Raw genomic sequence first — 18,119 nt, 5'->3', positions numbered from 1 at the left:
ATTCTAGCTCCGCCTATAAAGGCGCGGCGGTTACCGCCTTATTCTCATTTTTCCAAGCCTTAGGGCAATACCATGACAGGCAGTTAAAGCAGTGGGCTACTAAATGTTGTCTAAATCAGATAACTGAACTGAACTGCTTTCCATTATTTGAAGTTCAAATTTTGAGCGTGAAGGTGCATTTGCCCCTCGCTCCCTATTTTAACTTCGCTGATTTTTCTTGTCCTTTATGCTTGATCAGATAGCCTGGCTCAGTAAAAGTAGGCGGCCAGTGCAAACTCTGGTTAAAAATCCAGTTATAACCACGTGAAGTGCTGATAAGGACCACGTGTTTCTGAGACTCCTTCTCCTTTATTTTCTTCTTTCTAGGTATTTCTTTCTCCTGATGAGGAGCGACCTTTAGCTGCATTCGAAATCGATTGAGTGTTTCATTATACCTAAGCTAAATACAAGGTTGCTTTTACGATTTTTAAGTTTCATGATGTTTTGCGCACTTAAGACATTTAGGGATTGTAGTGGCAAAGTTCCCATGAGTGCCCATATTTTTGGTACTTATGGCATTGCACGGATCTGGCTTTGACTTGTAAGTTTAAATAAATACATCTAAACATCTGATGGTTTTAACTTTGTATATTCTTTTGCCTTCAACACAGCGTTTTAGATTAACTTGAAAACTGGAACATTAACAATGTTTTCATCTCTTATTGTGGTGAGTTGCCTAACTTTAAGTACGGGAATTTCTTTATTTATGAATTCTTGCTAGATTAATTTAGGGTATGTGTTGTTTGGCAGTTTTTTTAATGAAAACCTTACCGGAATTTAGTTTAAAACTATCCGTAATGGTACGTTTTTACGTGTTTTATTAGAATTAGACGAAACATTATCTTCGTTGGTGGTAGCATGTATGCTTTCATTTGAGATAAGAATAGGTTTTTGCAGTTCGTGCAATAATACATTTAAGGCTTTGATTTCATTATTAAGCTCTATATCTTTTTCAACGGTAATTGCGCGGTGCTTTTGGAGGTCCGGATCATATGCGGCAGCAGACGCTAAATTGAGTTGAATCTCATCTTTAAGAGAAAATAATCCTATACTGGATTGCTCCAGGTGCGGGAATGAGTTTGCATATTTCACTTTAAGGGTTTCTAAGTTCTTGAATTCCATGATGAAGAGTTGTCGTAACACCAAGCAAGCGATTAAATGGCATAACATACAATATACTCACCAAAAGTCAATTAGCATTGAAAATTCATTTCGAAAAGCAGAAAGTAAAGGTACAAGCAAATATATGACAGCTCGTAAACTACTCAAACCAACTGTTCAATTGAGTTCCACAATTGAAATTTGTTCTATTAATTCAATAAGTTTAAATAATCACAGAACACTTGCTTCATAGTAAAATGACTGTTTCACTGACTGAGCAAAATGTAGGTCTTTCATTTATATACAAGTGTTACTACTTGAAAACAACGTGTTGTCACTGCCTCATATAGAATCTTAAAAATTTCATAATCATAATTATCTCTAAGCACCAGCGTGCTGCCATACAGTAAAGAGTAAGATAGTTAACTTTCATATTTAATTTTTCTATTGCTAGGCAACAATTTAAGTGACTGAAAAGCAATAAAAGTAGTTCTTAAAAATATTTTCCCTCCTTTCTGATCATTTATTTAAATAAAATTACATTCAAATCATGAACTATCTAATTAGATATATTAAACATTTCTATGAAATGACAGTAGCTGGAAAAAATCACTATTTTTCTCTTTCTATGATAACTCTTTTAAGCTGCCAACCACTCGAGCGTCTGTTTTCAAATGAATAATATAGCGAATAATAAAAAACAAACAATGTATGGCAAACCCTAACACCATCAGAAATTCTAAAGATATACGGTTTTCAAATGCATTGTGATTTTACTCTTGAATTTTATGTTGTGTTAAATGTGAAGATAGTAGTGCTCAATAATAAAAATAGAAAGATGGAAACATTATGTTCGTAGAAGTGAGTTCAAGAACTTGATGGTAATCTGCGATGCTCAGTGAGAGCACCGATGTTAAAATCTAAATGCTTTAGGTTTTTTTTTTTTTTTTTTTTTTTTTTTTTTGTCTTTCTTGCTTTGTTTATTCATATACTTATTTATTTTACCAAATAAGCAAAAATAGAATATTTACTCATAGCAATAAGTACGCGGGGACATACATTTAGTGTTCATTTCTTTTTTAATTTGCTTCAGAGACGTTATTTTCGCATTACTTATTACATTTTCCCATTGTGTGAATACTTGTTTGTAATTTTGCATGCGCTTCTAACAAATCAAGATTATGTGTTTTAGAAAATAAAAATTATAATTTATGCTTCCTGGTGAGTGTAACGTTTTAATGATATGTTTTCACAAACGTAAAAATTCTTAAAAGCAACTAAAACGTCCGCAAAAGTATAATGTTATTATAAGTAAAAATTATTGAAATAGTTAAATTAATAAATTCCCATTACTCATTAAATTGTATTTAAATGATGATCTTAATAAAATAAAAATTATAAAGGGTGGGTCATCTAACCTTCTGGAATTTGAATCGGCTACAAAAGGCCAATGAAAATTTTTTTTTTCCAAACTTATGTGTTCATTAGAAAGATTGACCATTTACATTTAAGAATGAAACACAACGTCATTCAAATTACTGCCATGGGTAGCTTGACAGTACCCCATCCGATCAACAAAACTTTTCAGTACATTTTCGAATTTTGGGCTCCAATCGTAGGAATGGCAACTTCGATTTCGTGTTTCAATGCATCAATTGGCTTTGGATGGTTAGCATAATACTTATCCTTAAGAGTTCCTCACAAAAAAAAGCCCACCTGGGTCACATCACAGCTCCCAGGCGGCCAATTGACATCAGCATTTCGGCTGATTATTCGATTTCTAAAATCAGTGCGCAAAAGATCGATTATTACATTAGCTGTGAGGAAAGTGGCCTCATCCTGTTGAAAACTAAATGTCACGTTAAATGTCACTAAACTAAACTAAATGTTAAATGTCCCTTCAGTTTTGGGAAACAAAAATTCGTTTAGCATGACACGGTAAGGTTCACGATTGACGTTAATCGCGGCTCCTTGCTCATTTTCGAAGAAAAATGGCCCAATGATGCGGTCGGACCAAAAACCACTTTGACCCCCGTCAGATTTTTTTTTGGGGGGGGAGAATCTTTGAGGATAAATGTTACGATAACCCCCCAGAGACGATTGATGCCTTGAAACACGAAATCGAAATAGTCATTCATGCGATTGGGCCCAAACAATCGAAAATGTACTGAAAAATTAGGTTCATCAGGTAGGGTACTGTCAAGTCAGTCGTGGCAGTCATTTGAATTATGATGTGTTTTATTTTTAAATGAAAATGTCCAATCTTTCTAATAAACTCAGAATTTTGAAAAAATATCCATTAGTTTTTTCTTTTTTCTTTTTTATAGCCCATTCAAATTCCAAAAGTTAGATTACACACACTATATTAGGAAATACGTACCGTACATGATAGAATAAAATGCATATGTTCTTACTTTCTATATATTTAACCAGAATGGAATTTTAAATGCCGCTTAGAATTTAAACAAAGAAGCAAAAAACTCTTTCGACGACTCTTACAATTAACGATGTTTATTACAAAGCAATAAATATTGTAACTTTCCCTTCCTCTGAAAAGAACACTTGGTCACCCAGCCTCAAAGAGTGTGCAGAGAACCCTTTTCTCGCCAAGGCCGGAAGAGAGGAGCGGACCTTCCACCGGCCGCAGGTGGGATAAGAGGAGATTGAAATACTAAAAAGAGAAGAGCAAACAAGAGTTTGCGTGGTGTCCTGCAGTGAAAATGTATTTTAACGTTTTCCCCAGGTGTAGTTTGAACATAGTTGTATGTATAAATAAATATTTAGCCTAGAACAGGTTTTATTTATTTCATTATTTTACAACCATTTTATAACATTATTAACTGTAACAGTCGCGTTTTTAATTGCAGGGAGCATTTGTTAAGTTGTTGTCATCACTGTTAAGCGCGGGAAGCATTTTTTTTAAATCATTCAGAAGAGATGCAGTTTATTATCTGACGTTGTCTTATAGATTTTGTTTTACCCCCAAAGGGACATTTTTAACGTTTTTTGTATTGCCTTTACTTATTAAATATCATGTTCTTCGTACTTAATGCACATAGAATTCGAATTCAACAGCAATATCGCAAAATATTTAAAAACAGCATATCCTTAGAATTTGCGATAGACAGTCTCACGTGCTAGATATAAAAATATTTTCCCCGTACAGTATTGCCACTGGTCGCCTAAAAATCATTGAATTTATTAATCAAAAATTCTCTGAAGTTTTACAAAACACGAAACAGATAATAAAAGAAATTCGAAATTCAAAATTCGGGCTTCCAGGTGGCCATGTTCGGGTGAAGGATTACGTTATTCAAAATTTAATGTTTCTAGGTCCTGTCATTTTTTTCACTTTCAGAGATTCATTCCTGCAGATTCTTGAATACTTAGCTTCATTAAATATAATATTTCTCGGTAACAATTTACACCGTTCCTAGCGAACCGACGAAAACTGCCATTTTATGACTAAACGCCCGTCAGGACTAACGCTCCTTTGTGCTAATAATTCAACCAAGGATACAGCTAATATCTGCCGTTGCTTTTCATTTTTGAATTGATGCTCCGCTTAGAAAAATTAAGAACTTATAAATAATTCAAGCATAAAACCCTTTTGGTACATTCATCTACATATTATTTATCCAAGCTGTGTTTGTGTTTTCTTTTGAAATGGAGTATGTACTTTTATACTAATTTAGTTTCTTTTCCTGGGTAGGGCACTACAGCAGACGAAGAAAGAATAAGTATTGACAACTTCAATCAAATTTTCACAGTTTCATTTCTTTCAAATTTGGAAAGAGAGGTAAAGATATTTTATAAAAGGCTTTATTAAACGCATACATAAAAATATTAATAATCGTCAGGTTCAATACCTATCCTCTGAGCTGAGAGTATCGATCTCTACACTTTTTTAAAAAAACTGCAATTCATTTTATAATCTATAATTCGTAGTTAAAACATTTGAATGCGCTTGAAATAATGTCATGTATGAGTTTTTAAATTTTTGTGCATATTTTTTTAATTGATGCAATAAAAGTAGGAAAATAATTTTATTTTATGCCAATAAAATATTACTAAGACATATTCTAGGACTTGAATTTTTTCTCCTTATGGATGCAGCGATCTTGGAAGATAGTCACAGTACTACATTTACATATACATTTTATTGAAAATCGAATTTTAAAAACATAATTCTGCACTCAAGCGCTGCTTGCTGTAATGAGTGACTGAAATTTAGGATATACATATATATGATAGTTTTTTACTCTGGAACTACAGTGTCAAATGTGCTTTTAAGCAATAACTTTTAGAAACTTCCTCTTCTTTACAAATATATCATAGTGAATATATAAGGGGTAATATCGAGATAAATGATGGATAAAGTTTATATTCTTTGCTCAAATCCTTAAGGGGATATGTGAATTCAAATAAAGCATTTTCCTGTGGATGTTACTTTTATTAGCTAATGGTAACATGAACCTGATGTATCTTTTTGAAAGGTATGTATTTGAATACAAATGTTCTCAATCTCTATGGCAAAGAGGTATTAAATATCTGACTAAGTTATTTTCACATAGCTAAACAGGTAATTGTCTTTAACAAATTTACTTTGATTAAAATTAAAATATATTAAAAAAATCTAAAATTTCATGTTAATTTTAAAATTAATCTAAATTTTGTATCCTAACAAACCACTTCAAATCTTAGATGAATCCTTGTGAGTTAACAACAAACATTTACATATTAAATAAAGGATGCTCTTGTTCATTCAATTAAACATTAATGGCACAAAAATATAAATTTAATACTGTATTTACTCGCATAGTTTGCCCACTTGTAACTTTCTGATTTACGGTAACAATACAAAATATATACACAAATAGGAAAGTATTTTGTGCAAGTAAAATTAATGTTACTAAAACAAAGAGTTCTTTTGAAATATGTAAAATTATATCAACAATGTATCATGTATATATTTTGAATGCTCTTGTTCTATCATTTAAGCCCTCTATTCATAAACAATAGAGTACGCCTCAGAATTTTCCTCTCTCCGTTTTCATCTCCGAAGACATTAACCTCTTTTAAAAACACTGCCTAAATTGTAGTACGAAAAACGACAGAAATCTATTTTAATTTAAAAAATAGTATATTTCTATTTAAGGAGAACAATAAATATAAAAGAACTGAATAATAAATAATGACGCTTTCATTAGAATAAATACCAAGTAATTAATAATTCCAAAACAGAAGAGATAAATTGTTAAGCATTTTGTAATCATTAAATTATTTAAAGATCAAAGTATGTGAATGCAAGTATATAAAAAAAATCTTAAATCTATAATAAATCTAAAACTATGTAAAAAAGAAATTAAGCAAACAACAACAAAAACAAAAAAAAAAAAAAAAAAAAAAAAAGAAACAGTTTTTCAACCCAGACGATTCAGTATTTCTCATTCAGTTTTCACTTCGCGAGAAGGCAAAAACTCAAACTATCTATATTGAAAATTACGAAGTAAATTTTAAACACTTATTTCCTCGAATAAATTTCAGAATAGATTAAGCATGATTTAATTCGCAATAATAAAAGAAGGCGTAATCTTTGTTATCGCGAAGCTTATTCTCTAGATTTGCAACAAATCTACTATTCTGCTATTTCAAATGTAAACAAGCAATGGCCGCCATCGAAAACATAATTAGGCTTAGCTGCACTTAAACAACTTTTAAACTGTTCATAACTCCACAAATATTTCATGCCCAAATATTACACTAAAGGCATAAAATCCTTAACCGGAAAATAAGAACAACATAATTCAATCATTTTAAACCAAAAATTGCACAACTTACAAAAATATAAGAGTAAAACACCCTGAGATCACCGAGGCGATTAACAGAGTGGATATATATATATTTATATACGTTTGGTGCGGCTGATTGCAACCAAAATACGATGTGCACATCTACATGCTATAGCAGTCCTATGTGTAAAATTTCAACTTTCTGAGGCTACTCGTTTTTGAGTTATGCGAGATACGTACGTACAGACGCCACGAAAAGTTCTCTTCAGAATTCATTTTAACTCAGTTTTATAATTTTTTGGGGGAAAATAGTCTTTTATTCTGTCCTTACATACGGATGTCACGCTACTGAATGCAAAAACAGCGTTAAATTGCATTCGATAGCGGTCAAAATGGATATTTTCGTTGAAATATGATGCCTGAAAATTTTCGCGATTACATTACTTCCTTTTTACTTCGTACAAGGAAGTAAAAACGGAAGCCAAAACATCGTACAAGGAAGTAAAAACGGAAGCCAAAACATTAAAATGAGATTGTCATGTCATCATTTCTTTACAAATTACAAATTAACCCAGTTTCTTACTGGACATGGGAATTTTAAAAGTTATTTGAACAAATTTAAGTTGAGTCCTGAGTCCGTCTGTGACTGTGGCCTCGGCGACGAGGAGAATGTAGAATATGTGCTTCTTCTATGTCCTAAATATGAGAGCGAAAGCAAAGTCTTGAAACTGGGACTGAAAAATTTTAATATTAACTGGCCTCCAGAGTTTTACCAATTTATTTCCGAGAGAAGTGCTTTTAAAATTTTTTGTCAATTCATTGTAAAACTTTGTAATCATCCTTGATTTTATTTCAATTTTCTCTTGTTTATTTTGTATTGTGTTTCATACTTACTTCTGTAAGCCCCATGTGATACTATGTGGTACATGGGGAACTTGTTGAGTTTCTTTTAATAAAAAAAAATAAAATAAAACATTAAAGTATTATGCCATTAAAAGTTGTATGACTAACAGCACAGGCAGAACTGACAGAAAATTGCTCAGCCTTTCTCTACATAGGCCTTGTTTGGGACCTGTAGAGAGCTGAGCACAAGAAGCGTAGTGGAAGAAGCTGCTGCCCTCTAGTTGCAACTGGTAGTAAGCTAAAAAGTCCTAGAAAGTTCCAGCAGTGAACATGAATCCAAATGTAAGGGCTTTGCCAAATGAGAAAGGGGTCACAACTATAAATGCTCTAAACGGACAAAACACGTGGCTAGCGTTAATGATGACGTAAAATCACACACTGTCATGTACACCTGATAACCCGCTCATCTTCTCAGTGTTCCATAAATGGTATATTCTACCTACAACAGTAAAACAATGAGCATTTTGAAGGATTTTAATGTTTCAGACTTAGAGCTTCTGGCAGCTTCACTTGCAGTTATGTACTATCGCAATCTCTGCCAAAGTTGTTTCCGGCTTTAGCCATCTTTCTAGCCGACATTTAAGTACGCGCCATGAATTAGTTAATTTTTGGTTTAAAAATAAAGATATGAAAACCTTTTATTTTTCTTTCTGATAGATTGACTGGCTTAAATTTTTCAAAGTACTGCTGGATGAGGAGGTCACAGAATATGATTCTTTGCTTATCAGAGATCCAAAGTTTCTTTTCACATTCGCAGATTTAATCAAAAAAACGAATAAAAGGTAAGATAAATTTCATTACATAAATATATTAACGTTACATTAATAGCTATTTTGAAATTCATTTTTATGAATTTAAGCCAAACATCACCTAAAAATAGGGAACTTAAGAAGAATACAAATTAAGTTATATAGATAGAACTTGAAGTTATCAATAGCTAATTAAGAAAAATTGTCAAATATCTATGATTTATTCTTCTTCCTCCCAACATTGTAAGGGCAACTGTCGATTAACACATAGCACATAATAGGATGTATAAATTGTGTTCTTTAGGACACTTCACTTTACTTTTACATTTACTTAATATTAAGTCAGCTCAGAGGCAAGGCATGGAAATTCTCTGCTTTTATCTGTCGAAAAAAGAATTAGATCAAACGATGGTAAATTTGAAACCTGCTAATGGCAACGACATTACGACGATGAGTTTAACAAAGAATTTTACAATAACTATATTTCTCCATTAGTTCTGTTTCTTCTTGAATATCAAGTCCTATCAGCGTTGTTGTAAATGCACGCGCCTACTCGGCTAACAAAAGCTTAACACCAATGTAAAATAATTGTAAATTACTGTATCTAAACGCTGGGTCAAAAATTATCATAACACTGTCAGAGCTATCTAGACGCTGTCACGAGCGTCACTGATAGAGCTCTGCGCTTAACTTTTAGAACTCCGTTCTTATAAACACAAAGCTAAACAAAGAACAGAGTATTGAAATTAGCATTGCAGTACATAGAAAATAATAACATAATGAGTTAATTAACATAAACCTTACACCTTTTATATAGCTTTTTTAAACATCATTATCGTGTAACAAAGCAGTGCCAAATCTACCGGTGCATCAGAAAATGTCTCGATTTCTGAACAATTGGTATGCATTGAAGACAGTAAGCGTTGCCATTAGGGAGCTTTACGTTTCTGGTCAATCAATCAATACGTATGCACAAATGTGATTATTTTACTGGCACGAACATAGTTATAAGTTGTGATTCAACAGAATTTAAACCTATCTGAAATACATAATCCGATAGAACAGGGAATTTACTTGGCAATCTGTAATTTTTCTTTCAAGCTTTGCAAATACCAGTTTCTATTGTTTCCCACTTCTTATAAAGTCATACTTAATTTGTTTTGCTGCTTATAATGTTTTGTTTCTTTGACATTTGCAGAGAAAAAGTGCGAATTCCATTTTTCAAAATGCTTGTAAAGTAACCTTCATATTTATCAATTATACATATCGTGGATAGTGACTAAAGAAGCAAATTAAAAAAAAGTACTCTAACAACCTAATTATTTTCAGGACGATAGGCAATTACATGATGTGGAGGGTTGTTCATGCATCTTTGCCTTTTCTATCAGAGTATTGGAGGTCTATTGCTGATAGTTATAGTTTAAAAAAGATAGAAGCACCACGTTGGAGACAATGCATTTCTTCTTTAAGCGATAGTGCCTTGGAAGTGGCCCTTAATTCCTACTACGCGCGTCATTACCTTAATGAAGAAAACAAGGAATCGGTGAGTGTTAAGCGTATTTACCTGCCAATGCAGAAGCATTATTTGTAGCTTATTCATATTTAGTCGCTTAACTCTAAGCTATCTTCTTGTCTATTACTTGTAGTTTATTTTTCATGTACTGAAATGAAATTATTCTTCTCCAACAGTGAGAATAATGCTAAAAGTATCTATATTTTCTCTAGAGTACAAAATTGTTTGAATTTGTTTCTTATAATGAAAATTTATCAAATAATGTATGCATATTATGAAACGCTTGTCAGTAAATTTATGCATATAATTAAAATGCGGTTAACTTATTACAGATTAAGATAAATTATTCTGTCTACGACAATCATTGACGATGCTTATAAAATTTCACTTATAGATATATCAGTTTCATGTTAAAATCATACTCCATCAAGTTTTTAAATGACAAATAATTCGTATATAAATGAAAATATTCAAGAAATATTATTACTAGTATTTCTTATAAAAATAATGTAATTCAATCAAATTTTATTTTAACTTATATTCAGTACAAAAGGGCAATGTAAAAAAACCGCGAAGATAATATTTTAGAATATTTGATTTAAAAAACGATGTTGTCGCTTACGTATTATACCATCGAATGTGGAAGATATTTGCCATCAAACAATGAACGTTGGCTGAGATCCCACCAAAATTTCGCCAGTCGTTCCTGTGGAATTTTGAGCTTCTCTAATCTACAACTCTTATAATAAAGCATTCGTTTATATCTCTGCATAATTCACTAAATAGCCTTTGCTGTGCAAGTATTCGACCCAGTTCGGTTTCAAAATGTCGTTCCGTCGGTATCTACTGTTTTATTAGTCCCTCCGATTTTTCGGAAACTGTATCTAAAACGCTACGAGCACAATTACGTTATTGCTCGAATCTATTACTGTTTCGACGGCTATATCCTTCTGTTTTTTGTCCACGCAACAAATGTTAATTTTCTCGACCAGCTGTAAATGAACTGGAGTGCAGTTACAAATGTGATTCTGTAGCCCTCGAACGGTGTTTATTTTCGAACGGATATACTCTTTTCCAGTTTTTCACATTGCATCATCATTGCTTATTCGGAGAATCACTGGATTTCCCCCATTAAAATACTATTAAAGAAAAAAAAATCTGTTTCAGATTTTAATAGTCGCCCAAATATGTTTGTTAAGCTTTTTTACTCTCTCGCTGACTTCCCAGTCTACCAGTCTGCTGTTACACTTACTAATACTAACACCCTTTTTTTTTTTTTTTTTGTCTTTTTAGCTATATTACTAGGGGTTATTTTTTTCGCATTTACGCCATATGCAACAGAAAAATTACAAAAATTTTAAAAGCAGTATAGCGGTATACGTTTAGAATTCCTTATGCAGTATTAAGTATTGGCATATATATATATATATTTTTCCCAGCTTATCTTGATAGTTAACACCAGTAACAGAACATTAATATGTTCTGTTTTCTTTGCAAGATGTCTTTAAAAAACTTTTTTTATTATTATTAATGTTTGTGCGTTTACTTTATTTATTAAATACCGCATTCTTGGCGCTTAAACCATATAAAATTCGATTCAATCGCAAAATCACAAAATATTTAACAACAGCATATCTTCAGAATTCCGACGGCAATCTCGTGCGGCTGGAGTTAGACGTTTTTTTTATTCCGTACAGTGTTGTCGTTACTCGCTTTGAAATCGTTCAGTCTGTTAATCAAAAATTCGTTAACGTTTCACAAAATATGAAGTAGATAATGAAAGATATTCGAAATTCGGGTTCCAGTTTTTTTATATTCGCTTCCAGAACTAAGATATCTAAAATTTGAGGGCTCTAGTTTTTTCACAGTGCTAGAAACACGTATACATTCATGCACATTCTTCATTATTTATTTTCTTGAAATATAAATCATGTATTTGGTGGCAACAATTTGGAAAGTGAATAGCACATTTATAGTGAACCGACGCGAAAAGCTATTTCGAGACTAACATTCCTTCTGGTCTAACGTCCCAGTTGACTAAAAACAAAACAAAACCGCTACTATAAAATCCTGTAAGATATTTATGTTTACGAAACTTTACTCTCAGTTCTCCCTTTCCGTTTCCCTGCCCAGAATGCAAATTTTAGATCGCGCGTATTTAAGCGAGGTTTTGAGAGTATTTTAGTCAGAGCGTGTTCCGCCTGCTGTAGTCCACATTACTAGTTAATATTCAAGGATAGCATTCCTGTCTACGGCTTTGCTTTATTATTGGGGATTGTGCTGTTACGGTGGTGTAGGTTAGAGACAACTTACGCGTTAAATGTCTCTGCATAGCCTTTGACTAATTTCTATTTACATTTGACTTCATTTTCAAATTCTTTACTTTTTACTTCCTTGTACGAAGTAAAAAGGAAGTATTGTAATCGCGAAATGTTTCAGGCATCATATTTGAACCCAAATTTCCATTATCACTGCTTTCGAATTCAATTTAACGATGTTTTTCCGTGACATCTATATGTAAGGACAGGATAAAGGACATTTTTCCCCAAAAAAATTGTAAAACTAATTTCAAATGAATTCTGAAGAGAATTTTTCGTGGTGTCTGTGCGTACCTGTGTATCTCGCATAACTGAAAAACGAGTAGCTTCAGAACGTTGGAATCCAACGACTGCTATAACATGCAGATGTACACCTCGTATTTTAGTTGCAATCGGCAGCACCAAAAGTATATAAATATATGTATATATATATATATCCACTCTATTACTCGGCTCAGTGATCTCAGTTTCTTTATTCTTATATGTTTGTAAATTGTGCGTTTTTGCTTTAAAAATGATTGAATTATGTTGTTCTCATCTTCCGGTTAAGGTTTTTGAGCCTTTGGTAAATCTGTATACGATATTTTTAGAATTATCAACAATTTAAGAGTTGCTTAAGTGCAGCTAAGCCTAATAATTTTTTCCATGGTGACCATTGCTTGGTTACATTTGAAACAGCAGAATAATAGATTTGTTGCCAATCTAGAGAAAGTAAGCTTCGCAATAACAAAGATAATGCCTTTTTTATTATTGCGAATTAAATCATGCTTAATGCATTCTGGAATTTATTCGAGGAAATAAGTGTTTATGATTTACTTCACAATTTTCAATACAGACATCTTGTGTTTTAATGTATTTTTACTTCGTCTCGAAGTGAGAACTGAATTAATTGAATGATAAGTACTGAATCGTCTGTGAAAATCTATTTCTTTTTTGTTGTTTTTGTTGTTCTTTGCTTAATTTCTTTTATACATCGTTTTAGAGTTATTATAGTATTTGGATAGAACATGTGGCAATAATTAGATAATTCTTAAGATGATATAAATTTTGTGCGTTTTGAGTTAAAAAAATGAAAGAAATGTAATGTTCTTAAGTGAACCTAGGGCCAGAGTGTCGCTATGGTAAACAACTATAGTGAATTTTAAAGAGTGCATTTATTCTATTGTGGTTTATGCGCTATCGACGAAGTAAATTTGATTCAATGCAATAAGTTTAAATGAAATGCATGAAAAATGAGTATAATTTAATATTCCGTACAAGGAAGTCATTTGGTGCACACATCAGATTTCATTATTTGTACCTACAAATGCTGGCTGTTTTGTAGGTACCAGGAGTGCCTTCTGCTCAACTTATTTGAGTTCTTAATAAAAGTATCTTTTGCACCCTTTGTCGTCCAGACGGTATAGTGGTTAGGGGAGTGTACTACGGTACTGAACGGACTGGGTTCGAATCCCGGAGAAGACATAGATGTTTTAAATGTATAATATCGGTGCGGCATGGCGGCACTCTAAATATGCGATGAGCAAAAAGTCTTTTGTTGTGGATTGGCGAAAGGGAAGAGGAGTGGGAGACTCGCTAATCCCCACCCGGGGTGGAAAATAGAAGTCCAACCTCTCTTTCGACTGGGCTCTGGCTACCATTGTTTCATATAATATGGACAAGACAACAATAACAACACCGTCTGTACGTTACAATTTGCTTACCTAGACATAATGATAAGTCGCTTAGTTTTATATAGAACCTTAACCCAGTATATGTTACCAAAACAAGTGAGACTTTACAACCTAATTAGAAAATTTTGAAGATACCTTAAAAATTTTCAGAGATATGCAGCTGCTTTAATTTAGCTTCCCTATATTGACGTCAGCCATATACCTATAGGCACTGGTATCTGGATAGAAATGCTAGTCTCAAGATGCGCAGTCGCCAGCATATCCGTCATAGGTAATTTTCTTTTTTTTACACTACTTCCACTATTACCTTTTTTTGCGTTTATTGACAAACTACAGTGTGAAGTGCATTCTAGCGCAAGGACAAGAAAGGGACTACATCCTGTCTAACTGTCAAATAAGTACTGGTGTCCCCGTCTTTCCTTACCTGTTTCAATAAAATAATCCAGGTTCCTATCAGTATTCATATTTTTTCAGAGCCATTACAAGAACGCTTGATTTCAGTACAACGAATTAATCGTTTTTCCTCTTTCATTTTTTAAATTTCTTGGTTATGCAATGCATACATCCTTACGCGAAAAATATCCCTTATAAAATCGAGGTAGGTGCAAAATTGCAGTTCTGTTAAATTATTTCAAATAGTATTGTTACTTTCCTCTTTTTAACTATTTTTGCTATAAGAATTCTGATTAAAAGTACATAAAAATTTTGTACATTTTTTAAAGAAAAATAATGTGTTACATTGTTTTTAATATTTATAGTGATTTTACAGGTTAATATGCTTTAACTATATTGATAAGAAGATCATGAAATTTTATACAATTAACATGTTTATGTGTAGTTTCTTTTTTTCAGGTACTGAAGATTGCTGAATATATTCAGCGGGAAGTTTTAAATATCCTAGAAACCAAAGATTGGTTAGACGAAAATAATAAAGAGATGATCAAAAATAAGGTTTGGTGCATTTTTTAGTTCATTGTATAATAAATGATTATAAACATTTTATTAGAAACAAACTTCTTATCGCTCAGAGTTCGCTAATGACTTATTCGCTAATGTTCCTCACTCAAATTTATATGTCAAGGCGAAAAAGCCATTTTTTATTCTTTGTGTTCTTAAAACAACCCTCTTATAGCTGAGGCATATAACACTGTTGTAAAATTATTATTATTTTGCATCACTAGTTATTTCTCACCGGTACGCAAATTAATTACATTGTAAAATTGAATGTGTTTCTGCTAGTGTGCGTGCACGTTGCTTTTCTCCCAATTCTGGTAGCCTGAATTACTTATCTTTGGTTATTTCTGCCGAACATTTAAATACACTGAAGTGCCACTGAATTAGGGATATCTACCTAGTACTCTCGTATGTCGACGAAACACATACTGTGAAGTGAGCGTTGCACAGTCCGTTTACTGACTGTACGACTGGTACCGTCATTCAACTGGTTGGTAATTTGGGCTAATGTTTGGCTTCGCTGACTTCGTACAATACGCCTAAGCTGTCTCTCATCACGCACTGTCAAGGATAATTGACCTTTGCAGTTTGCCCGATCTCTTGTTTTTTGTCCACCATCCATGTATTCTTGGTATACTCTTGACACTGTCGACCTTGAAAATCCTAGCTGTCTGACGATTTCGGAAATTCAATGGCCCATGCGTCGCGTATCTACGATTTGTCCGCGATCGAAGACGTCTAAATCAGGCAGTTTACTCATACTGGCAATTTCAGCAACTAATTCAGAACAGTTCCAATTTCCCCTTTGGAATACCGTTTGCATATATCTCCCGGTGAAGAGCGCGTTCCCTACAGAGACTCTAAAAGTTGTGCTGGAAATAAATGAAAGAAGCACAAGGATAATTCAGAAAAACCACAGTACGCACTATACATACAGTTGCCACATCGCCCTCACTTGCGCATAAATGATGCGCAGCGCAACACAATTTGCATACCCCCTGCTATCCCTAATTCAGTGGCATTTCAGCTACTTGTGCTGGTTAGATTTGTGAGCCAACTTTGCATTAAACTGAATTGTGTATTTTTTAACTACTAGCTTATTTAAAATTTAAATTGATTTCTAAATGTGCTCGTCACAAGTGCTGGATGAGTTTTGTCAAGCACCAAATGTGTCCTTCTACTAAGTTTCTGATTTAATAAAGTTCATTTTTAACCTTATTAAGGTATAGTCGCTTTCTTCAAACTCAGGGATAATTTGCTACAAGATTTTTAGGAGTTTTGGCACTAGTTTATCCTACTAAAGAGAATCAAACTCTAAAATGCTTATACACTTCACGAATAGGAGGCATTTGACACTCTTTTTTCATTTTATTCTACGAAATTCGATTTGAAATTTTGATGATACAAGATGGTAGTGTTTTAGAATGAGATAAGTCAAAAATCGAATATATTCAAATATGCCTTGTTAATTGCTTAAATTGTTAATTTCTTTCATCCGTTAAGGGGATAGATGAAATTAAGGGGACAGAAAAATGCACGATGGTTTTAGCAAAAGCCGACAAAAGATTGGGAAATAAAAATTTCGTATGATAACATTTTACGGTTTTAACTCTATTGTCTACAAAAATCCGCTTGTGTGTAAAATTATTTTTAACGAAGTTATAAGCATTTGAATACGCTTGTTTACTTTTTTATGACATTGAAAGAACATTTACATGTCAGTAAAAAGGTAAACAAACATTTGAGAAACGTTATTTTAATTTTCACGATGAATACTTTTTGCTATTAGTCAGATATAAACGTGTAAGCTATGAAGGTCGCAATTTATGCAAGCATAGTTCACTGTTCTTTCACAGATGACTTACCCAGTCATTATAAATGCTCAGTAGGTGTTACATCATGTTTTTTTTTAATAAGTAGCATTGCCCAAAATAAGAAACCTAAATCTCAGTCAATGATAAACACCTAATTAAAAGTAGATGCTTTATTCAAAATACTGCCAGTGTATCAAAGACTAGCCAGTAATGGACTTTTAACAAGATGCATATCTATAGAAACACTAAACACTGTGACGTCGTGGATGCTTCAGTGGGAACGGAATCAACACTGGTATCGGTGATGAATCACTTTTTAATCACACAACAAATCACAGATACAACATTAATACATTTAAAAAACTTTAGTAGATATCCGAGCTGGTGACACGATCAGAGACGTTAACGAAGATGGTACTCGTCATCACTCGAAGAACAAAGTCTCCACACCTCAGCTCGCTGGCGGAGCTTCCCAAACTCTTCTCTCTGACAGGCGTCTCAACAGAAGTCTCATCTCTTTACGCATGCGTATTAGTCAGTTAAGTCGTTGCCATTCACAGTTCTTTAAAATAGGTGTTAAAATGAATTATAGTCCTCGTAGTGTGAGGAGTCTCTCTATTCGAGAGCATCATAGGTCTTTCTAGTAGAGTTCAGGAGCGTTCTTTACAGACTAACTCCTTCCGCCTCCAGATTTTGTTTTCCTCGGACACAGAGGAAACAAAACTTTTTTTTAAGTTCCTACGGGATAAAATACAAGTTCAGGCAGGCGTTCACTACTAACAAACACCTTCCGCCTCCAGTTTTTGTTTCTCCGGACACAGGAGAAGTAAACCTTCACAGTTTATGGTTTCAATACAGATTGTTCAACATTTTACCAGTTAATTTTAAACCACACTGTTACAAAGGTTCTCCACTCTCATAACCAGGCCATCATAAAAAAACCACATTTAAAAAATACACGTACAATATATGAAAAACCAAAACAAAAAGTTTTCTCTGTAAGAATAAAGCTAACAATTTACTATATAGTATGAATTTAAAAAAAAATACAATATACATAATCAAATAACAAGACAATTTAAAAGAAATGAAATTTAAAAGCACTTCTTCTTGTGCAAACTTGCACTTAGAGGGTTTAATAGTTAAATTGGCTTTTCTTATTCTTTCTAAAATTTCATGTAAATGTTGTAAATGTTCCTCCCACGTTTCAGAAAAAATAGCAATATCATCTAAATAAGGGGTCGCATATTTCTCACATCCACA

General features: G+C 33.0%; 1 protein-coding gene across 1 annotated transcript in view; it reads left to right on the top strand.

The window, feature by feature from the left end:
• Positions 1-18,119, top strand: part of LOC118190998 (neprilysin-2-like) — a 136,364-nt gene that overhangs the window by 46,246 nt on the left and 71,999 nt on the right. Inside the window, exons 8-11 of the mRNA XM_035361793.2 lie at positions 4,853-4,939; positions 8,493-8,617; positions 9,914-10,127; positions 14,941-15,039. Of these exons, the coding sequence (XP_035217684.2) occupies positions 4,853-4,939; positions 8,493-8,617; positions 9,914-10,127; positions 14,941-15,039 (525 nt within the window). The remainder of the gene's footprint in view (positions 1-4,852; positions 4,940-8,492; positions 8,618-9,913; positions 10,128-14,940; positions 15,040-18,119) is intronic.

Source organism: Stegodyphus dumicola, chromosome 2 (genome assembly GCF_044657685.1).
Source record: "Stegodyphus dumicola isolate Sdum_Otavi_A_Nest chromosome 2, ASM4465768v1".
Classification (NCBI taxonomy): domain Eukaryota; kingdom Metazoa; phylum Arthropoda; class Arachnida; order Araneae; family Eresidae; genus Stegodyphus; species Stegodyphus dumicola.
This window is presented reverse-complemented; position numbering and strand designations above follow the sequence as displayed.